General features: G+C 40.8%; 2 protein-coding genes across 2 annotated transcripts; both read right to left on the reverse strand.

Annotated features, from left to right (window-relative positions):
- Window positions 1–9,046: 9,046 nt before the first annotated feature.
- Window positions 9,047–9,970, reverse strand: LOC109249309 (olfactory receptor 8S1-like). Its single transcript, XM_019419671.2, has one exon. The coding sequence runs from the start codon at window positions 9,968–9,970 to the stop codon at window positions 9,047–9,049; it is 924 nt and encodes a 307-aa protein (XP_019275216.2).
- A 7,646-nt stretch (window positions 9,971–17,616) lies between these two features.
- LOC109249308 (olfactory receptor 8S1-like) lies at window positions 17,617–18,570 on the reverse strand. Its single transcript, XM_019419670.2, has one exon. It carries the CDS (start codon window positions 18,568–18,570, stop codon window positions 17,617–17,619), a length of 954 nt encoding a protein of 317 aa, XP_019275215.2.
- Window positions 18,571–24,112: the final 5,542 nt, after the last annotated feature.

Genomic DNA, 24,112 nt, shown 5'->3' on the forward strand with positions numbered 1-24,112 from the left:
CTGGATTCACAAGTGGTGGGGCACATAGGCATCATTCTGCAGACATGGTAAATGGGCCCAGGCTGGTGAGTGGGCAGGAATGGTCTCCTTTGGGGCCCCCATCTTTGTGGTTACTGGTTTGTTTTTATTTGTTTTTTTTTTTTTTTAACGTTTATTCATTTTTGAGAGAGAGAGAGTGAGAGCAAGCATGAAAGGGGGAGGGGCAGAGAGAGAGGGAGACACAGAATCCCAAGTAGGCTCCAGGCTCTGAGCTGTCAGCAGAGCGTCTGACGCAGGGCTCGAATTCACGAACTGTGAGATCATGACCTGAGCTGAAGTCAGGTGCTCAACTGACTGAGCCACCCAGGCACCCCTGTGTTTATTTTTATTTATTGATTTTCTAACTGTCTAGAACCTGTCTAGAACTGTCTAGTACCTGTGTTCCAGGTACTGGAACACATCTTCCAGTACCTGTCTATAGTCAACTTTGGAGGGACTCAGGGCAGGCTTCCTGGAGGAGGCATCTGTGCCAGGGCCTCTGAGTAGTGGGTGCCTTGGCCGTCATGTTGCAGGAGTGTGGAATGCTCTAGGGCCGGAGTGGGGCAAGGTATGGATGACTATTCCAGTTGGTGTTCCTGGGTGGCCAGGAGGACAGCCAGAGACCAGCACACCTGCAGCCGTCTGCCTGTAGCCCTTTGTCTCTCTCGGGCCCCAGTAAATGTCATCCTCTGAGCAAGGTTAAATCCGGACTTCACTGAATGCTTAATATGTGACAGCATGTCAGCAAAAAACCCAAACCAAAACAAAAAAACTCAGTTCTGGGAAGCAAATAGTACTCCTTGTAATTAAGGCCAATTTAGTATGATTTTTGTGGTGTTTGGAAAGCGTCGATCCTTGACTGGCATGGCATCTGTAAACTATGAAGGTAAATAAGGTAAGAGGCAGTTTAGGACTTGACGTGATTGGGTGAGAGGTGGACCAGCTGATGGAGTGGTAGCAGTTTGGCTCAGCCCTGTTGGGAGACAAGGAAAAGGGGGGCGTAAGTGAGTGGCATTGCATCTTCTCGAGCCCCCCATTAATCCAAAGAAGCTCTACTTTGATCACTTTTATTTGTTTATGTTTTTATGTAGGATTTAAAAAAGAATATAGTCAGGGCTAAAAGAGGTTTGAAAACATTCGATCTGGTTTAGCCCTTTATTTTATTTTTGAGTTTTTATTTAAATTCCAGTTAGTTAACATACCGTGTAATATTAGCTTCAGGTGTCTAATACGGTGATTCAGCACTTCAGTACAACACCTGGTGCTCATCACAACAAGTGCACTCCTTAATCCCCATCACCTATTTCACCCATCCCCCCACCCCACCCCTCTGATAACCACCAGTTTGTTCTCTATAGTTGAGAGTCTGTTTCTTGCTTTGTCTCTCTCTTCCCCCACCCTATGTTTTTTTTTTTTAATGGTTGTTTCTTAAATTCCACATATGAGTGAAAGCATATGGTATTTGTCTTTCTCTGTCTGACTTATTTCACCTAGCATAATACTCTCTAGCTCCGTCAATGTCATTGCAAGTGGCAAGTTTTCATTCTTTTTTATGGCTGAGTAATATTCCATGATAATATACACCAACCTCTTCTTTATCTGTTCATCAGTCGATAGACACTTGGGCTCTTTCCGTAATTTGGCTATTGTAGATAATGCTGCTATAAACATCAGGGCGCATGTATTCCTTAGAGTTAGTCTTTAAAGTTTTTTCAAATGTTTATTTTTGAGAGGGAGAAAGAGAGAGAGGCTGAAAAAGAGTGAGACACAGAATCTGAAGCAGGCTCTGGGCTCTGAGCTGTCAGCACAGAGCCCCCCACGGGGTTCGAACTGACAACCCGTGAGATCATGACCTGAGCTGAAGTTGGATGCTTAACCGACTGAGCCACTCACACACCCCTAGGATTAGTATTTTTGTATTCTTTGTAGCCTTTCATTTTAAATGAGAAAATGAAAGTGACTTGTATCAGATGAGACAGTTGGTGGCAAAGCATGAGTTTCACATAATAAGTTTTTGTGATACTCACAATTTAATTTACACCACCAGTCAGATGCAACAAACAGAAGGACTATGAGAGTTTCACACTTATTAATGAAAAAAGTGCATGGGGGTGACATAATGGAGGATAGATTTTATGGAGTGCTTGGTTCATAGTAAGTATTTTAATAAGCATTTATTATGCAAAAGTATGAATAAATGTACTCTATTTTGTATATGTTGCATTTTAAATGTGTGTATAGTGGTAGGATGTGTTGCTCAATGGTCAGGAGATTAGTTTGGACTTCAGATTAGGGGGTCAAAACCATATGAGTTTTATTCACCATAGAGGTGAATCAAAAAATGCCAGGAAAGAATGTATATAGAAAGAGAAGTTTCCCAAGGTCAGAATTGTGGGAATAACATCATTTATAGAAGTAGTCAGGAAGTGGACACGACAAATAGACTGAGGTGAAGTTTTATTTAGATCCAGGAGTGACATCCAGAGGATCCAAATCAAATTACCAGCGAAAGAAAAGGCTCATCAGTACTGTCAAACTTCATCGGTTACTGATGGGAGAGACTGAAGGACTTGAAAGCACCAGTCCAAGGATCATCCCTCAAGAATAAATCCTTTGATTTACATGAATTTCTTCCGATGTTCCCAATCAAGATTGTGTAAGTACCCATCCTCTCAGCTCTAGAAGTACCCTCTACTCAGTCTGCAATCAAAATTACATCATTGAAATATAGTTACCTGTTTATATATCTGTTATTCTTCTTTATTCATCTTTGTACCTTGACAGTGTTAGTTGGTGAACTATATATATATGTATATGTATATGTGTATATATATATATATATATATATATATATACACATATACATATACATATATATATATATACACACACACACATACATATATATATATATATATATATACATATATATATATATTTTTTTAAATGTTTTTTAATGTGTATCACTTTTTTGAGAGGGGGGCAGAGAGAGAGGGAGAGAGAGAATCCCAAGTAGTTTCTGTGCTGTCAGTGCAAAGCCCAATGTAGGGCTCAATCCCACAAACCGTGAGATCATGATCTGAGCCAAAATCAAGAGTCGGATGCTCAACCGACTAAGCCACCCCAGTGTTCCTGTGAAACTATATTTTGTGAATAGATGCACACGAGTTTAAAGATAAGAAGATATAAGGCCGAGGACAACAGTGTTGGAGAATAACTATTTTTTTTAAGGTGGGATGAAATAGCATGTTAAAATATTTGTACCTATGGGAAAGTGTTTATACCTATAGGTATAGTTTATGCCTATAGAGCAGACGAAGTTAAGAATGCAGAATAAAATGGTAAACAATGATGAAGCAAGGTCCAGGGAAAGGTGGCAAAAGATTCACAGAACCCAATACACACACACACACACACACACACACACACTGCAGGTATAGAAGGCGTCCTTATAGACTATTTCACTGGCACTAAAAGAAAGAGTTAAAGTCATGTGCAGATATAGGAAGAATTTTGAGTATGGAAGAAATGATTAAGTGATTCTCTGTCAAGTGTAAAGGAAGGTCATCTACTACAATTTTCTTGTTATATTTAAGGAGGAAGGAGACTATTCATTCTGAAGGTCAAACTATGTTTGAAGCAGAAGCAGAATTCCATGGAGGTTAATGTCCTGGATACAGAAATGGAGAAAGTAGTGGGGCCTGTAGATGCAATGAAAGAACAAGCTGGCAAGACATTGAAGGCACAGACACAAGAGCTGCTAAATCGATGTACAGAAATAACTAAAATGAAGCTTTTGTGGGGTGATCGTCATGGACAGAAAGAAGGGATGGACTGAAGAACTTGAGTGTTTAGAAAGCGGTGCTGCAGGTGAAAAAGTGAGGGAGCTGTGAGGACAGACGATTTCCATCAGAGGTTAGAGACAACAGCGGTGGAACCATTCAGATAAGATGAATGGTCGGATCTTGAGGGTCACTTTATTTGTACAAGTTGAGCAATGGTGACTTAGGGTAGACATTATAAGGAATTTGAGATCAGGTTACCAACATTAATGCTGAAGTTGGCTATTATGACATTGGGAGTGAACGGGAACCTAACACTAGAGGGCAGTACCAACGGGAGGAGGAAAAGGACAGTGGGTAGATCAAAACGGTGGAGGCAAAAAAAAAGTGTGTGTTTTAGGGATGACCTCCCAAACTGTTGACTTCAGTGCACCTGAAGTGTAGTAGCCCAAGCTCTGTTCTCTGATAGGCCCATTACCTGGGTGTAGACTGTCTTAATGCACAAGTCCCTCGGTCCTAGTGATTAGTGTAGGAAGGGGGATTGGACTTAACTGGCCTAATATGAAGTTTTTTTCTATTTGAACCTCCCATATCTCTATATTCAATTTTTTTCTCCATTTTTTTCTCTCACTACCTGTGAGTGCAGCCACATCTTTTTCTCATTGTTAAAAATGTCTTCAACCTTGACACACCTTCTTGTTATTTTCCTCTTTCATTCTCTAAAACACCTTGAGAATGTGGTGTGAACTTATTACTTGTTTAAATGTGTTCTCTTTATTCAACACACTGAAGTCTGGCTTCTACCCACCACCACAGCCACTGATACTGATTTTACACATTTATGGAAGAGAATATTTCAGAGCATGAGAAACCAGTCAGTATGTGTAGACTGCCCAGGTTTAAATTGGTCCAAACCAGTTCTCCTTAAGACTAATCACTGAAAACCCCATTTATATAAATGTGCATTTGCCTAAAATCTCTACTAGCAAATTAAATTTCACAAAGGAGGGATAGCTCAATTGCTCTGGGGACTTGACCAATTCTTATTGCTGTTTGTCTATTTTTTTTGCCTTTTAGTGTATTCAGGATTTTAAAATCCAACACCTCTTAATGCAATAGACAAGCAAATACTGTAGATACTTGTAAGCAGCAAGGACATACAAACAGACAATTGTCATGCAAACAGGCTCCCCAAGGTCATGCAAATAGATAATTGTAAGTAGCAAAGCTGAAGGTGACGTCATCTAGAGAACATTCCTTTGTAAATTGAGAGACAAAAATTACAGCACTTCTTGTTCTTTTGCCTGATAAGGAAAGCAAAACAGAAGTGCAAGGAGATTGAAGTTAACCACCTCCTCACCAGGATTGAAGACTAAGTATTTTAAGTTTTCAGCGTTTAGAATGGTTTCATTTATGTAAAGTTCAAGGACGGACTAAAGTAATAGTTTTCCTTCTTTTAGCTTTGGTCTGTGTTTTATAAGATCATGATGTCTAGAACTGAAGCTGCCTGGGCAAGTGTTTAGGGCCAGCCTCAGCCTATGGATAGTTAAACTGTCAGCTAAAAATGCCTGGGTCTGGGTGAGCTTCCTACAATTCCCCTTTTCCAAATGAATTTTATGACTGGGCAGCCCTTGTGGTTCTTGTGATGATTGCGAGACGCCCTTTGGAGACAACCATCAGGAAACTTTGAAAAAATAAGGATTTATTAAGAAGGAAAAAACAAAAACAAAAACAAGAGGCTCAAATGGTCAGTTATGGGCATGAACCAAGATCTCTTTATCTAATCGTGTTTATTCAAGTTGCCTGGGCAACCAAAGCCTAAGTCAGACCCTTGCATTACAAAAGAGAAAAAATAACAGCTCTCAAGGCTTACCCTATAACAAGATCGAGGATGAAATCCAAAGCATGAATATGGAACAGTGGATGGATGGAAAGAACCCAAGTCATTGATGATTATTGAGCAACTCACCTAACTCTGGAACCATCCATCTCCAGACCTATTGCTAATTCAGTGATAAATCTTTTTACAGTTTATGTTATTGTTAATCACATTTTGGTTACTTGAAGATGAAAGCATGCCTGATGAATACTTTCTCCGCTGATTTAAGCACCTCTTATGACATTTAGTTCAGTTTTGTTGCTTCGTTCATATGGGTTCTGAATGCTTATTGAGTTTAATCCTGAAGTTTTTATATTTCTCTCGCCATAGTGAATGGATATTTTTCTGGAAGATACATTTTTTTTGTTTAACTAATGTTGTGGATGTATAGAAAAACTACTGATTGCATGAATATTCCAAAGTTGTTTGCCTTTCTGAACTCTTTTAGAATACTAATAATTTCTCATTTCTTTTGTTTTTAGAGAGAGAGTGTGAGGCAGGGAGAGGGGCAGAGGGAGACAGAATTGTAAGCAGGTTCCATGCTTAGCGAGGAAAAGGACTCAGGGCTTGATCCCATGACTCTGGATCATGACCTGAGCCAAAATCAAGAGTCAGAAGCTCAACAAACTGAGCCACCCAAGAGCCCCAGTAATTTCTCATTTCTAATGAGATATCTTAGATTTCTAGGTAGATAATCATTAGCGACTCTGAATATTTGTGGATCCCTCCCATCCAAATTTGAATGTCATATTCTAATCTCGTTTCACTGTATTGGAGGGAAACTGCATAATCTTCTTAAGTAATATGAGTGGTGTTTCTTCTTCTTATTTTTTAAATGTTTACTTATTTGGAAAGAGGGAGAGAGAATCCCAAGCAAGCTCTGTGTTGTCAGCACAGAGCCTGACATGAGGCTCAAACTCATGAACCGATCATGACCTGAGCTGAAATCAAGAGTCAGGTGTTTAATCGACTTAGCCACCAGGCTCCCTGGTAGTATTGTTTCTTTTCTTCTCTTTGTATTTATTTATTTTTTTAAATGTTTATTTATTTTTGAGAGAGAGAGAGAGAGAGAGAGAGAGAGAATGGGGGAGGGGCAGAGAGAGAGGGGGACAGAGGATCTGAAGTGGGCTCTGCACTGACAGCAGAGAGCCTGATGCGGGGCTCAAACTCATGCACTAGGAGATCATGACCTGAGCCAAAGTCCAATGCTTCACTGACTGAGTCACTCAGGTGCCCCATGTTGTTTCTTTGATTAAACTGTAATTTCTTCAATCTGATATTATCTGTTATTATTTTGAAACATGTGGTTCAATACTGATTAATTTTAAATATGTTTTATTGAAAGAGAGAATCATAAGAGTTTTTATTATTAAATATTTGGGGTCACAATGATCGTAGAATTTTATTTTTATACCTGTTAAGAAGCTATTCAGGTGGAATAAGATTATTCTCATTCTAACCTATTGATTTGAGAAGTCAAACCAATAGCAAAATTTATTTGGTCATGATTATTATTTAGATTGCTATTCTTTCAGTATACTTTTGGATTCAATGGATTAATATTTAATTCAGAATTTTTGTCTATGTATTCATTAGGGTATGATAATTAAAATTTTTTTAAGGTTTTTATTTATTTATTCTGAGAGAGAGAGAGAGAGAGAGAGTAAGCAGGGGAGGGGCAGAGAGAGAGGGAGAGGGAGAATCCCAAGCAGATGCCATGCTGTTCGAGAAGAGCCAGATGCAGGCTTGATCTCACGAACCATGAGAACATGACCTAAGCTAAAATCAAGAGTTGAGTGTTTAACTGACTGAGCCACCCAGGCGCCCCAGAGGATGATGATTTTTTTAGGTTTTGAATCAGAGTTGCTTTAGCTCTGAAAATGCATTGACAATTTTCCGTATTATTCTGTACTCTAAAAAATGCATATAACATTGAAGTTTGGACTCACCTGAAAAACTATCCCTGCTTGTTGCCCATTTGAGCTAATCCTTTGACTTTTTTTGTTTTTATACATCTAATGGCTCAATTTTCTTTTTCTTGAGTTACATATTCCTTAAAATTAGACAAAAGCCTGCTTTTCAAATTTATTGGGATGAATCTTAGTATTTCATTAAAATTTTTATTCTTTATGTCAATGTATTATTGATTTCTTTTTCTTTTTCTTTTTTCTTGAATATATTCTACAGAGTTATGTCAAATTTTATAGATTTAAAAAAATTTTTTAGTTTAATTTTTGAGAGAGAGAGAGAGAGAGGGAGAGAGAGAACAAGGGAGGGGCAGAGAGAGAGAGAGAATCACAAGCAGGCTCTGTCCTGCTAGTGCAGAGCCTGATGTGGGGCTCGAACTCACCAACTGTGAGTTTATGACCTGGGCCGAAATCAAGAGTTGGACACTTAACCGACTGAACCACCCAAGTGCTCCAAATTTTATGGATCTTTTTTGAATGACTAGAGCCTGGATTTATTTCTCAATTCTGTTTTTCTGTTTTTTGACTTATTAATTTGTGTTCTCAGTTCTTTTATTCTCCTTTGCTTATGTTAGGTTTTTTTATTTTTTAATGCTTGGATATGAGCTTTCAGAAACTTAATTTTTTTTCTTGTTTACTAATGAATCAATATAAGGATAGATAAAGATAATGGTTGCACTGGCAATATTTTGTAACTTTAGTATATAATGTTCTCATGTTCATAATATTCTACATAGGGTTTTGATTGCAGTGTTAACAAAGGAGTTTTTTTCTTTTTACCCAAGTTTTGTTTAAAAAAACTTAAAAGTAGTTGGTATTTGCAAAAGTTATCTTCTGTGTAATAAGTTTCTCCCCCCCCCCCCCATTTTTAGAGAGAGAGAATAAGCATGAATGGGGGAGGAGCAGAGAGAGAGATGGAGAGAGAGAGTCCCAAGCAGGCTCTGTACTGTCAGTGTAGAGGCCGACGCAGGGCTCAAATTCACGAACTCCTGAGATCATGACATGAGCCTAAATCAAGAGTCGGATGCTTATTTGATTGAGCCACCCAGGTGCCCCATTCCTCCCTTGTTTTTAATTCTTTCTGCGACTCCTCAGTCAGATGCCGAATCTCCTGAAATGATCATCGTATCTTTTCAACCTAATTATTTTGTCTTATTGATCTGTTTTGTGGAAAATTGTCTTCGCGTTCTCTTCCAACCAACAGAGCAGCCTTTCCAAATGAGGAGCCCAAATCAAGAACTACTGCCTTTGAAGAACAGGCAAGCTCTGTTCAGACAAGCTCTAGAGTCTTTCTTCCAAATTATCTGACACTGTGTGGGAAGAGGTGGGATCAAAAGAAGAATGCAACGGAACACGGTCTTTGTGATTTTTGCTTAGTAAGTGTGTCTTTGTTCACTACATTAGAAATATTTCCCCAGTGTCCTTCTCACAGCTGCCTTCACCTCTTTGTTCTTTAGGCTGTAGATGAGGGGATTCAGCAAGGGCGTGACTGCACTGTACTGCAAGGAGGAGAGCAAATCCAGGGAGGAACCCGAGGTGGGCATAAGATAGAGAATCAAACCTGAGCCAAAGAACAGGATCACTGCGATGAGGTGGGAGGAGCAGGTGGAGAAGGCCTTGCTTCTGCCTGAGGTGGAGGTGATGCGCAGGATGGTGGAGACAATACGGGTGTAGGAAAAGAAGATTGGGAGGAAGGTTCCCAGCCCATGCAGTAAGGTGGAGCAGATCAAGATGTTAATATTGATGGAAATATCAGAGCAAGACAGAGGGAAGAGGGAGGGCAGCTCACAGGTGTAGTGGTATATGGTTTGGGCCTCACAGAAGTCCAGGTTAATAGCCAAAAGCACAATGACAAATGCATTGAGAGAGGCCAGGCCCCATGAGGCCAGCACCAACCCCATACAGAGCTGGTTGCTCATCACTTGGCCGTAGAGCAGAGGGTGGCAGATGGCGGCATAGCGGTCATAGGCCATCGCCGAGAGCAGAAAGGCTTCAGTCCCTGCGGTGAGAAACACGAAGAACACCTGAGCCAGGCAGCCCTCTACTGAGATGGTTTTCTTCTCAGACAGAAGGTCCTTCAGTAGCTTGGGCACAGTGACAGAAGAGAAGCAGAGGTCCAGGAAGGACAGGTTACTCAGGAAGAAGTACATGGGCGTGTGGAGGCGGGAATCGGTCCTGATCACCAGCAGCAGCATCAGATTCCCCATCATGGTCAGGAGGTAAATCCCCAGGAAGAGCATGAAGAGCAGAGCCTGGATGTGGGGGTCGTCGGACAGCCCCGTGAGAATAAACTCGGTGATGATGCTGTGGTTCCTCCAGGCCATTTGTGGAGGGGATTTCCCTGGAATAAAATAGAAAGGGGGTGATATCACCTATGATTGTTCCCATTTTTTAGGGCATCATCATGTCTTCTTATACATCCCTCCCTCTCTGCTTTGCTTGACCTTGTGCTCAGTATCTCAAGGCTGCCCTCATTGTATCTCAGGAAGAGTTTTTATCCTTTCTTGTCTAGTATTCACGTACTTTAGAGAATTCCATTCTTGTTTCACAGGGATTTGCTGGATAAATAGTATTGCTGCCTTGCTTACACATTAATTGTTATTCAATTTTCACTGCATGCTCCAAAGTTCAGAAATCCTTACCATCTTGTTTCAAAAGCCATTATATGACATATCTACAGCGAATGTTTTAAGCCTTTTCTCCTTTCTTCATTCTTCTTGTTCAAAATAATCCAAGACTTCTTACTTCCTAAACAGCACAATAAACTTTAACAGTATTTTTTTTTTTTTTTTTTTTTTTTGTAGACAGAGTATATACAAAAAATCCTACTCATTCTCACAGCCATTTTGTGGGGTATGTTAGGCATAGAAATTTATCCCATGTTACCCCTGAGGAATATGATATTGAGCCCTGTTGAGAACAAGTAGGAGAGCCAGGAAATAGATTCTGTAGTTTTTTCCTAATTCTCATCCCAGCATCTAGAAACAAAGACCACTTTTCCTGCCTTGACATTCAGACTTCTTCCTCATTTGTCTGAATCTATCTTTTGGCCTTTTTCACCCCTTTTGATACTAGAAAGGTCTATTTATTTTTGTGTCTTCGATTACATTGTTCTGCTTTCACATGTTCTCCTTTATTCCACTGACCCAAATTTTCATGTGACTTCCAGCCTCCCCTCAAATCCTACTATTCCCAAGTTCAAGCTCATCTTAGACCCACGTCTAGGTTCCCTGTGTGCCTGGGCCAACAGTGCAGTGTTTACCTTGGTGTGACTTCAGCCAGATCCAGTGGTGGTGAAGCATAAACAGCTGGGGAATTTACTTTTGAGGATCCTGCATGGATAAAATTGTAAACACTGTTGAAAGCAAACATTTCGCTCGGAATCTTCTCAAGTGAAGTGGAATGATAAGTGTGTTCTATGCTTATCAGAGATTTGGAGAGCAACAAGTTTTTGTGGGTAGGCTATCCTGAAAACTGTTTCCATTTTTCTGCTTTCACTCACAAGAGGGTACCTGACCACAGTGTCTTTGGGGAGTTCAGGGTCCCATCTAAGAAGACTGTAGCGTTTTTGAAAAAAGTATTTTTTATTAATGTGCTAACATCCACGTTTTGTGTGGATGAAGGTAGCAGCTATTTGTGTCATATGATTTTGGGATATCACAAAAAAGGAGCTCACCTTCCTCACCATCCTAAACAGCAACTCAAACTGATTACAGGGATTTCTTTAATGACCAAGGACAAAGTCTTCTATTCAATTCTAGATTGCATTCCAGGCATGAAAATAAATCAATTAAAAAAAAAAATTTTTTTTTTGATGTTTATTTATTTTTGAGACAGAGAGAGACAGAGCATGAAGGGGGGAGGGGCAGAGAGAGAAGGAGACACAGAATTGGAAGCAGGCTCCAGGCTCTGAGCCATCAGACCAGAGCCTGACGCGGGGCTCGAACTCACGGACCGCGAGATCGTGACCTGAGCTGAAGTCGGACGCTTAACCGACTGTGCTACCCAGGCGCCCCAATAAATCAGTTTTTAAACAGGAAATGAGTATTTCATTCATTATTTAAAATGAAAGACATTGGCTTTATTTCATACTAACCTAAGAGAGACTCATGTCAGATTTACACGTGGGTGAGAACAAAGGACTGAAATCAAACAAGGGGTGGCTGAAAGGGTAAAATATGTAAATAAGAGGATTTCACAAGTGTTCTAGACAACCCTTGCCCACACTGGTTTTTGGATTTATTTGGAAAGAATAAGTGAATGAAGGATGTGTTTGGAAGGTCAGTTTCCAAGTGGCTTGAGGCTTCCTGGGGCTGGGTGCCATGTTCTGACCTTCTGTGCATGAGAAGTAATTTGAAAGGAGAGGAAGATATCAGTGCCGGAAGCAGGAGGGAGCCAAAGGTCAGTGTAACCCACTTGAGACGGTTCTCATAGCTGTCCTCTCCAGTACTGTGTCACACTATTCACGTTGTCACAGTGGTGGCTAGATCTGAAGGTTGTTCTAATAATAGAAAAAAGTACGAATAGAGAAGTTCTGTGCAAGCAGGGGAATAAGTAGCTTCAGCAAGTCAGCATCTATTTCTGTTACCCTCATTTCATTTCAGGTGTCAGCTTTCTGCAATCTTTTGGGATCCTGATGCATAAAAGGATTTATGTCTAGGCTGTGAGATGTTCCTGTCACCAGTGTCATGAGGGAGCGAAGAGTGATCTTTCTGAGGTCGTGTCCAAGGCAGCTGGGACAAATGCAACATTTTCAGTAACAGAGACCTCAGGGGCCAATCTTGAGAAGGAGGTGGCCTACCAAGGAGTGGGAAGTTTCCACCACAAGCTCAGGAAAGAGGAATGGGTTGAACAGGAGTCTCGGGATCTAGCACTAGTGGGATGTATCAGGAGGTTCTGGGAGATGGGGTCAAGGTGGAGAATGGTGAGCAAAATTAAAACACATATAGAACTTTCTAGGAAGAAAAAGTAGAGGGATATCAGATATGTTGGAGGATATTACCACGTTCCTGGCTTTTCCTGGAGGAGGCAGCTCCTGTGTGTTCCGGCGTTCCCGTTCAAGTAGACACATCATTGGTAAATTCTCCCCATAAGAGAACCTATGTCACCGGACTCTGACTATTGACAGAACAGATAGCTTTTTCTTCTTGTTGTCGGTGGATATTAGGCATCTGAATGGTTCAAACTTTAGGAACACTGAGGAGGCCAGAATATCAAGATTATTTCCTGAATACCTTAACATAGAGTGGTGTCATTCTACAGTGCAGGCCACTCTGTAGAAGGACAAGAACAATATCTATAAAGAAGCTCATATTTCCAACCAGCATATACTTCATTAAAACTTCCTCACATGATCTCAGATCTAGTAACCTGCCATCTCTTCGTTTACTTCCTCTGTGATTCTGAATACTATCTTAAAAATACTTCTTAAGTAAAAACAATCTAATAAAACCAATCAGAGGCTGTCTATGCTTATGCAGCCATGGGCTGGGTTTGGCACCCAGGGGAAGCTGGGCCAATGCTTTGTATTCTCTGAAGTCTAGTCTGAAACCAAGTTCTGGACTTCCCAATTAACACACTTTCCAGTTGACTAGGAAGGTAAATAGTAAGAGGCACAGGGGAGTATTTGAAATTTCTGAATTAAAGCAATTATTTAAAGCCTAAAAGAACTTTTATTAAGCTGGTAGGGACTGGAGAAGGAAGGATAGGAAAAGGATTTTTAAATCTCTCTCTCTCTCTCTCTCTCTCTCTCTCTCTCTCTATATATATATCCTCAACAAATGTTAGCCAAAAGGAATATATATATATATATATATATACATATATATATATATATATATATGATAGAATATATATATATATATATATATGATGGAGCCTTGTGTTGGGCTCAATGCTTGGCATGGAGCCTGCTTGGGATCCTCTCTCTCTCTCTGTCTCTCTCTTTTTCTCTTCCTCTGTCCCTCCCCAACTGGCACTTTCTTTTTCTCTCTCTAAAAAAGAAAGAAAGAAAGAAAGAGAGAAAGAAAGAAAATTTTTCCTTGAGAACTTTAAAGATTTACTCTCTGTGATTTTCAAATATGCAATACAGTATTATTAATTATAGTCACCAGGCTGTACATTGCATCCCTAGGACTTATTTACTTTATAACTGGAAGTTTGTACCTTTCGAGCACTTTCACCCATTTTTGCCTACCCTCCACCCCCTGGCCTCTGGCAACCACAGATCTGCTCTCTGTGAGTTTTTTTTTTAATTGGAATATATTTGACATATAACATTATGTAAATTTAAGATGAATAACATGTTAATTTTTTTTAATTTTTTTTAATGTTTATTTATTTTTGAGAGAGACAGAGACAGAATGCGAGTGGGTTGGGACAGAGAGAGAGGGAGACACAGAATCTGAAACAGGCTCCAGGCTCTGAGCTGTCAGCACAGAGCCCGACGCGGGGCTCGAACTCAGGAGCTGCGAGATTATGACCTGCGCTGAAGTCGGACGCTCAACCGACTGAGCCACCCAAGCGCCCCCATGTTAATTTGATACATTTATATAATATGATTGCTATTGTAGTGATAATTAGCACCTCTGTCATGTTATATAATTATAATTTGTTTTTAGTGGTTGGAATAATCAGGTTCTAGTGTCTAAGCAAGTTTGATGATTATAATACAATATTGTTGCTTATATTTACTGTACTGTGCATTTGACCTCTAGGATTTATTTACTACTTGTTGCAAGGTTGTATCTTTAAATGAAATCTCTCCTATCTCCCCACCTCCCATCTTCTGGTAACCACCATTTATTCTGTTTTTATGAGTTTGGCTTTTTTAGATTCCATGTATAAGTGATACCATGTAGTACTTGTCTTTTTCTGTCTGACTTAGCATTAAGTGCTCAAGGTTCATCTATGTTGTTACAAATGGCAGGATGTCCTTCTTTTTTATGGCTGAATAATATTCCATTGTATACCTACACCACACCTTCCTTATCCCTTTATTTCTTGATGGGCTGTTAGATTGTTACCATATCTTAGCTATTATGAATGATGCTGCAATAAACACAGGATTGCATATATCTCTTTGATATCTTATTTTAATTTCCTTTGGGTGTATATGCAGAAGTGAAATGGCTGGATTATATGGTATACCTATTTTTAAAAAGTTTTTAATGTTTATTTTATTTTATTTTTATTTATTTATTTTTTTTATAACGTTTATTTATTTTTTTTGAGACAGAGAGAGACAGAGCATGAACGGGGGAGGGGCAGAGAGAGAGGGAGACACAGAATCGGAAGCAGGCTCCAGGCTCTGAGCCATCAGCCCAGAGCCCGATGCGGGGCTCGAACCCACGGACCGTGAGATCGTGACCTGAGCCGAAGTCAGACGCTTAACCGACTGAGCCACCCAGGCGCCCCTTAATGTTTATTTTAATTTTTGAGAGAGAGGGAGAGAGAGAGAGACAGACAGAGCGTGAGCGGGGGAGGGGCAGAGAGAGAGGGAGACACAGAATCTGAAGCAGGCTCCAGGCTCCAAGCTATTAGCACAGAGCCCAATGTGGGGCCTGAACCAATGAACCATGAGATCATGACCTGAGCCGAAGTCAGACGCTTAACCAACCGAGCCACCCGGGTGCCCCATGGTAGAACTATTTTTAATTTTTTTGAGGAATCTTCATATAGTTTTCCATAGTGACCGAACCAGTTTATATTCCCACAACATAAATACCCCACATTTCATAATATCTACCAATAATGGCATCAGACCCTTTTCAAGGCTTAGTAAGAGCAGAACCTATGATGCGACCACTAGTTACTCCCAACCCCCTCCTTCCCTGGCTAAATAAAATGTTTGGGTTGGGAACAAATTGGGGAGGGTGTTCATTTCACTGGCCTTATTGGGAATTTAGTATTTGTGGTGAGAAGTTGTTTCCTTCCTTTCTCATGGGGCAAGTAGGATTGCTTTTCTTTTGTGGAATCCAAATGAACGGGCTCTTAAGAGAAGAACTCACAAAAACAGAGAATGCCTGCAAGCGGAATATACTGTGATCTCATTCCTGTTAGACATCTGCTTCAGCAGTAGACTTGCTGATCTTTCCTCTACGCCTGTCTGAGCCAGAGAGAGAAGAATTGGAAAAGCTGACAGATGGGGTGGGGAAGGAAATGGAGATTGTACAGCACAGTTGAACTAAAGAAATGGAAAAAAAAAGTTTCATGTATATTTGCCATGGAATTGGCCCTGCCCAATAAATGGATTACGTTAAAATCTTGGGGTGCCTGGGTGGCTCAGTTGGTTAAGCATCCAAATCATGATTTCGTCTCAGGTCATGATCTCATGGCTTCGTGAGATGGAGCCCCATGTCAGGTTCTGTGCTGATGGTGTGGAGCCTGCTTGGGATTCTCTCTCACCACCCCCCTCTCTTCCTCTCCCCTGCTTGCACTCTCTCTCTCTCTCAAAATAAATAAATAAACATTAAAAAAATAAAATTTTTATGTATAAGAGACATTAGAAGAAAATATACCTAAATATGGGTGATGGAATTATTTTTTGATAATCATCATCTTTTCTTTAATGTATCTGCTTTCTTATTATAACTTAAAAAATTGGAAATACAGATGTGTTATTAATTAGTGCATGATTCGGTACCTGATAATGTTTTATGATAACATGCTAATGAAAAAACAAAGTAAAATGGAACTGAAGTGTTTTAACCCATTCATCAAAATGATGCGGGGTTGTGGAGCACAGGTCAAGAAAGAATTCTTGAGACATTGTATGGTGCAACTTAGTAAGTTTATTTCGGCAGCATGGGGACGGGACCCATGGGCAGAAAAAGCTACACTTTTGCTGTGTGAGGCTGGTGGTTATCTGTTTAGAATCAAAGGGTAGAGGGCTTGCTGGGAGTATCAGATTACAAATTTCTTCGAATTTCTACTCACAAAACTACTTTTGCAAGACTCCTCTGGTGCTTATCATTCAGTTCGATATTAACTACCAGTAATATACAGGCAGTTGTGAGACCCTTAAAGAATGTAGCAATCAGCACATATTTGATCCTTATTGGAACTGCGCAGGCTATAAATCAGCCTAAATCTGGGCTAAGCCTAAACATTTTCCTGCTTCTGTCCCTCATCAATAACATGCATTATTAGGTGTCTCAGTATTGCTGTACAGAAAATAACGTTGAATGAGTATAAGTTACTACAGTTTAATCTATTTTGAGAAAAATCATAAATAGCATGGAAAAATTTCTCAGAAGATACACATGTGGTGAATTATGTAACACACACTGCGTATTTCATAAACCCATGCTAAAATACATGAAAAGGAAATTATTCCAGAACAATTGACTAAAATCCCTTGCATTCCCCAAGTAGGCTAGATGGAAAAAATAAAGCTTAAAGGAGGTGAATCGTAGCAGAGGTCTAAATTTTCCTGACTTACCCTAGAATGAGCCACATTTTCCCTCATGTTTCAACTCCGAAGTAACAATAGAGTTCTTGGTATCGCCCAAGTCACTGACCTGTCGCTTGTGCTGTCCAGAATTTTAGCAAGGGCTTGCCAACCAAAGCCCAAATGTCTCCACAGACCCCAAGTCTGTAACTGTTCTTTCCCCGCGGTTCAATGTTTTGGTGAAATCTCATGGTTTTCAGTGACTTTCTGTACATTTAATTCTAAAAAGTAACCCAATACACACACATTTTTAAACTCAGTGTCAATGAAACAATAGAGAAATAAATTATGATTAAAGAACTCTTTTAATCAAGGTGACTATATATTCCATTGATCTGCCTTTGAGCCGGATTTAATCTGAACCACCTTCTCCTACCCTGACCTCACCCTCAAGGTATCTTTGTGTCTCTTTCTTAAGCTTTTATGTGATACCTTTTAGCATCTAAAACAGTGGGCCATCAGAAGGTTTTAGTGTCAACCCACCAGATATCCTGAAGCCTGTAGTTCCTTCCTAATTCATCATCTCTTTGTAGCCTGATACTTATGCCATTGCAAACATTTCTCCAACATTCTTCTCAGAGCCGCCTTTACTTCTTTGTTTTTCAGGCTATAGATGAAGGGATTCACTAGGGGAGTGACTGTGCCATACTGTATGGAGAAGATGAGCTCCAGCGCCGAGCCTGAAGTTGGCATGAGATAACGAAGGAAAGCTGATCCATAGAAGAAGCTCACTGTGGTGAGGTGGGAGGAGCAGGTGGAGAAAGCCTTGCTTCTGCCTGTGGGGTTGCTGATGCTCAGGATGGTGGTTGCAACACGGGCATAAGAGAAGAAGATCAGGAAGAATGTACCAAAGCCATGCAAGAGTGTGGAAGCAATCAGGACAGTGACATTGCTGAAGACATCCGAGCAGGACAAAGGAAAGAGAGAGGGTAGCTCACAGCTGTAGTGGGAGATCGTATGGGCTTCACAGAAGTTCAAGTTCATAGCCAGGGGGATGTTGATAACTGCATCCAGGAAACCCAGGCTCCATGAAGCCCATACCAACCTTACACACAGCTGGCTGCTCATCATCTGGCCATAGAGCAGGGGGTGGCAGATGGCAGCATAGCGGTCATAGGCCATGGCAGACAGCAGGAAAATTTCTGTTCCTCCAATGGCAAACACAAAGAAAGCTTGAATCAGGCAGCCCTCTTTTGAGATGATTTTCCTTTCAGACAGGAGGTTCTCCAGAAGCTTGGGCACAGTGACTGAAGAAAAGCAAAGATCCAGGAAGGAGAGATGACTCAGGAAATAATACATGGGTGTGTGGAGCTGGGAATCAGCTCTGATCACCAGCAGCATCGTCAGGTTCCCCATCACGGTCAGGAGGTAAATCCCCAGGAAGAGCACAAAGAGCGGCACCTGGACTTCGGGGTCAGCCGACAGCCCAAGGAGGATGAACTCAGTGATGGTGCTGTGGTTTCTCAAGGCCATCTAAAGAGCGTGTTTCCTAGAAGTAAATACAAGCATGGACTTGAAACTTCCCAATTACAGAGGTAGGGACCCACTTTTATGTGTATACTACTTCCTAATTATTTAGATTTCACGTATGCCCTTATTGACGATCTGGAATCCCTCCTTTCCCTTCTAGGGTTCGGTTCAAACTCACTGTGATATTTCCATATAGCTGTTATTCTACTTTATTTATTTATTTAAATGTTTCCTTAATGTTTATTTATTTTGAGAGACAGAGAATGAGTGGGGGGAGGGGCAGAGAGAGAGGGAGACACAGAATCCGAAGCAGGCTCGAAGCAGGCTCTGAGCTGTCAGCACAGAGCCCTAGTCGAGGTTCGAACTCATGAACCGTGGGATCGTGACCTGAGCCGAAGTCGGACGCTCAACCGACTGAGCCACCCAGGCGTCCAGGCGCCCCACTGTTATTCTACTTTAAAGACAGCTGAGGATAGGGCACCTGGGTGGCTCAGCGGGTTGAGCGTCCGACTTCAGCTCAGGTCACGATCTCACGGTTCCTGAGTTGAACCCCGACTAGGGCTCTGTGCTGACAGCTCAGAGCCTGGAGCCTGTTTCAAATTCTGTGTCTTCCTCTCTTTCTGCCCCTCCCCTGCTCACACTTTGTTTATCTCTCCCTCAAAAATAAATAAACATTAAAAAAAATTTTAAAAGATGGCTGGGGGAATTTGCAAATTTGTTCAGACCTAGTTGATGACTAATTTATTCCGCCTCCTTCAACTGAGCACTGCTTTGTCAGCAGTATTCTGTGTGTGTTTTATGCATTGTAGCAGAGTTGCTAGGGGGATATTTCAACATTTGCCTCCTCTCCTCTATTCTCCAATCTGTTCTTGCCTCATTTCAAAACCCTCCTAGGATTCATAATTGCTTAGTAGCATCATTTTGTTTTTCTTCAACTTTTTACTGTTGATGATACACATTAACATATATTGTTAATTTGACCCTCTGGAACAAGATTAAAAAATGATTGTGTGTGTGTGTGTGTGTGTGAATTTTGGATGTGGGACAAAAGAATAAGGGAAATTATTGCTGACTCCTTTTTTGCAAACTGAAAAATGAGTATCATAAATTATGTAACTTGTCCAAGGCCATGACTTGTATACCTAGCCTTTCTTTCCTACAGTGACTTTCCTTTAAAGCCTGCCTTCAAATTCTCCATCATACATGGCATTTAGACATTAAAATTGGTCTTAACTGTTTTGGTCTCAATGCTGTGGACAGACAGGTGTACTTGTTCCTGAGCACCCACAGGAATAACTTTCTCTCAGCTTTTACTCGAACATCTCTACTGGAAATGCCTTTTAGGTAATTAATTGAAATCTTATTTATTGTTTTACTCCCATCTTAATTTTGACCTGTTCTTGAGATCCTTTGTGATCATTTGCTTCTTTGAACTCCCACAGTACATAATGATAATAAAAAATAGCTATATATATATTTTAATCGAGGGCCTAATATGTCCTTGGCACTCTTAAAATTGTGACATTTTTCTCATTTAATTTCACAATTAAATGAGAATTCATTTCACAATTCTGGATAGGTCATTCTATACTAATTTTTCAAATCTAGAATCAGGAGTATGTGAGTGTTTTGCCTTCCCCGAGTGAATGAGTGGCTACATCAGGACTTCACCCGGGTCTTCATTATTCTCATCTGGCACCTCTGCCTCCCTGTTTCTTGCCAATTTCTTAAGGACGCTAGCTCTCATCTGGTGGCAGCCTTGGAAGTGCTCCTTAAAGCACTTCTTAAAGAAAGGTCTACCTTAAAGAAAGAACCTAACATTCAGCTGTGAAGGAGGCAGTTAACTGACAGCACCCAGTTGCAGGACCTTTGAGATTAACCACAGCTTTAGCAGAGGCCAAACTGTTTGCAGGGAGGCAGTGAATGAGCATGCCTTCTCTACGAGGAGGTCGAGGAGGTCGTTGCTCTGATCTCCCACTGGCTTGGATGAATATTTGTCCGATCCGCACTGCAGTCTAAAGCTCTCCTAGACAATTCTGTTGGTCTTCCCTCTTTCCCGTCGCCGGTGTCACATCTGAATCACAGTCTGAAGGCTTTTCTGACCCAATCCTGATTCCTCCTCTTTATCTTTCACAGGCCCTGCCCCATAAAACTTCGTGTAATCCTCACCATCTGCTTCAGGTGAGGAGGATCTCACCTGATATGCTTCCACTCTGTGCTAAGTCATTAACTCACCATAAACAACTCTATTCATTTTATGACATTGCTGAATCACCATCTTATTTTGGCAGTTAGTGGTTCGAATATTTATGCAATTTTATTTTTTTTTCTCCTCCCCCCACCAGACAATGACACTATATAGTTCTTTGATGAGGGTAATTATGCTCTAAATTACTTGGTATCTCTATATCATAGTACTTGGCCCAATGAGAAGCACATACGGTGGATCTTTTAGCAGTTGTTGGATGAAAAAAGAAAGCCATGAAGTGAATTGGACAGACTCGTTAGCTAATCTTCTTTAGAAAAATTTTCAGGGGCGCCTGGGTGGCTCAGTCGGTTAAGCGTCCGACTTCAGCTCAGGTCACGATCTCACGGTCCGTGAGTTCGAGCCCCGCGTCGGGCTCTGGGCTGATGGCTCAGCGCCTGGAGCCTGCTTCCGATTCTGTGTCTCCCTCTCTCTCTGCCCCTCCCCCGTTCATGCTCTGTCTCTCTCTGTCTCAAAAATAAATAAACGTTAAAAAAAAAAAAAAAAAAAAAAAAAGAAAAATTTTCAGACCCGTAAGCTTGATAAGGATCCAGCAATAAGAAGACAACAGAGGGGGAAGCAAAGAAATGGTACGTGTGTATATGTGTGTTTGCAGTGCGTGTATAGATTGTCTCAGTTTTGAGCAACTGTTGGTGTACCTAACATATTCCATGCCTGCTATCCCATTTCAGACTCTATAAGAAAGGCTAACATGACATTACCTGTTCATTCATTCATTTTCCTGAGCAGTAATTTAGTTTATCCATTCGTTCTTTAATACATCTTTTCCATTAACTTAGCCTTCTAAGTTCTATACATTTATTCATTGATCTTTCTTCCATCTGTCCATCCAAAGCTCCATTCATTCACTCACGAATTTCCTGCTGTATGTCAGGTTATGCTGGACTTAGAGAAAGCCACATTGCAGATACTTATGTTGAACTGCTATATACATGCACATTTCTCTGCTAGATTTTAAGTCAGTCTTATCAAGTATCCAGGGATGACTTATCTTTCTAGACTAGCTCCTTATGCTTCATTTGAAACTTGATATAGCACTCTACATTCAAGTCCTGCTTCTTTATTAAACACCCCTTTGTTGGTATCTTCACACGTTCTTCTGACCAGTCCCTTGACCTCTTAGTCTGCCTTTTATTCTCTAGCTTTGTTCTGACACCAGAGTCTGATGTCAGTATTGCCCAGAGGACTCACAACAAAAAGTTAAATTCTGAAAAACTAGCCGAGTTTTCAGTCTTTGTCATTTTCTTTACTTGGACAAAAAAGTAGAGATGTCTTTTCTCCACTATTAATATTAAACATTCATAAAGATCCCAAGACTCTGAGTCTCACTTAGAAGCTAGATCTAGATGACAGTTCAGTCTGTCCTGTAGGTGGATCTGTAGTTTTAGGATGGCCCAATTTAACTCTGATACAGCAAACAATGAGAGCAACTTTCAGGACAAAGAGTCCATTTTAAAGAGCCTCTCTCATCTCTGAGTTTGTCAAGTCCTTTCCAATGAATATTTTCTCTATCTTCATTTTTTTAAGTGTTATTTATTTATTTATTTTGAGAGAGGGAGAGAGAAGAGAGAGAGAGAGAGAGAAAATGAACAGGGAAGGGTAGAGAGAGAGAGAGGGAGAGAGAGAATCCCAAGAAGGCTCCACACTGTCAGCACAGAGCCTGACACAGGGCTCCAACTCTCGAACTGTGAGATCATGACCTGAGCTGAAACCAAGAGTCAGATGCTTAACTGACTGAGCCACCCAGACACCTCTGTGTATGGTGATTCTATTTGTTTATGAAACAGTCCTGACACATACCTTTCTTATAGATGAGGAGCTAAGACACAGAAAAGTTGAGTAACTTTCTCAAGATCATAGAGATAGTAAGAGTCAGTTGGAATTTGGGCTCAGGAACTTTGCATATGACATTGTCATATCCTGTCTAAGGAGATGGGTATCTTGGGTCACTCCTTGGCAAAGGAGCCATATAACATAATACAAAGTACCTAAAGTCTTGTTAGACTCATATATATTTAATTTTTAAAATGTTAGTTAGTTGAACAAATGCTGGGATTGGTGGATTATTGAGAATGAGAAGAGAGAGAGGTCCAGTGTTTCTTTTATTCACCGAATGTGGGGATGTTCTCCATGGCCAAATGCAGATGGGATGGGGTAGGAATTTGGTTACTGAGTGGCAAATGGTATAAAGATCTTTGGATGTCTAGACTCACACCAGGGCTGCGGAGGAGGGATGAATGTAGGAGAGAACTGAAAAGGAACTTTTTGAATCCAGATATTTTTCCTCAAACCTGGTCAGACTCCTGACCCTTTCTCTGTGTGCTTCACATCATAAATATTTACTGGGGTCAAGGGGAGTTAGTAAACAAAAAAAAAAAAAATGAACTTTTTATAGTAGATGTGGTTTGGCATCCTAGAAGAAGAGGGTTTTCTCAGGGTGACCATTATCTGTTGTCTACTCTGATCTACTCTGGTGTGTACTCGCTACTAGCCCCATCCACCTTGACCTTGATGCTTCCACCTGCTGGTCCCAGGTTTCACTGAACTGCTAGAGCCCAGGCCAGGGCAGACTTTGAAGCCAGGTTGCAAGACATGCCAGACCCCCATGTTCAGCGTAACTCACTGAGGGTAGAGAGTTCTTCTCATGTAGCTGGATGGGACAAAGGCCCCAGTGGATGGAAAAAGTGATTTCTGGGTCAGGAAGCTCAGTCTCCAGCAAACAGAAAGCTAATGAGAAGAGAAGAAGGCTGGATTAGGAGAGGGAAGATAGGGACCAGGAAGGAGAGAAGAGCAATCAGAGCGGACATTACCGAGTTCCAGGCTTTTTGTGATTCAGACTTCCTGTCGCTTTGGTCTTTTCATGATGAGATCTCATTTGGACTGGGATGATCTCTATGCCTATGGGAACAAATGTTTCTGTAGCCTAGTTACAGGAAAGGCAATCAGTCCTTTTTTTTTTTTTTTTTTTTTTTTTTTTTCCTGTTTGGAAGTCACAGTGAGAGCAGAAAACTGATTATACCAGAGCTACTCTTAAAGGTAGAAGCTTCAAGACCAGCATTTTCTGAGTTCTGTCTTGCTCCTGCTTTTCTCTCCTACTCGATAGGTGGTAAGACTATCAAATCCTCAACAAAAACTGAAGAGCTTCCCTCCAATGGTCATAGGCCGCACCACACGGGCATCTTTTTAATTTCCTCTTTGATTTTAAATACTGTCATAGGAGAATCCGGGAAGTGAGTGATTCTCACATAAAACCCTTGAGAAGGGTATATATAGATGAAG

Source organism: Panthera pardus, unplaced genomic scaffold, assembly GCF_024362965.1.
Source record: "Panthera pardus isolate Hobbes unplaced genomic scaffold, ASM2436296v1 HiC_scaffold_6, whole genome shotgun sequence".
NCBI lineage: Eukaryota > Metazoa > Chordata > Mammalia > Carnivora > Felidae > Panthera > Panthera pardus.

Bases quoted from the DNA above. Each gene is read 5' to 3' on its own strand.
- LOC109249308 (XM_019419670.2), bottom strand. From the start codon at position 18,570: ATGGCCTTGAGAAACCACAGCACCATCACTGAGTTCATCCTCCTTGGG.
- LOC109249309 (XM_019419671.2), bottom strand. From the start codon at position 9,970: ATGGCCTGGAGGAACCACAGCATCATCACCGAGTTTATTCTCACGGGG.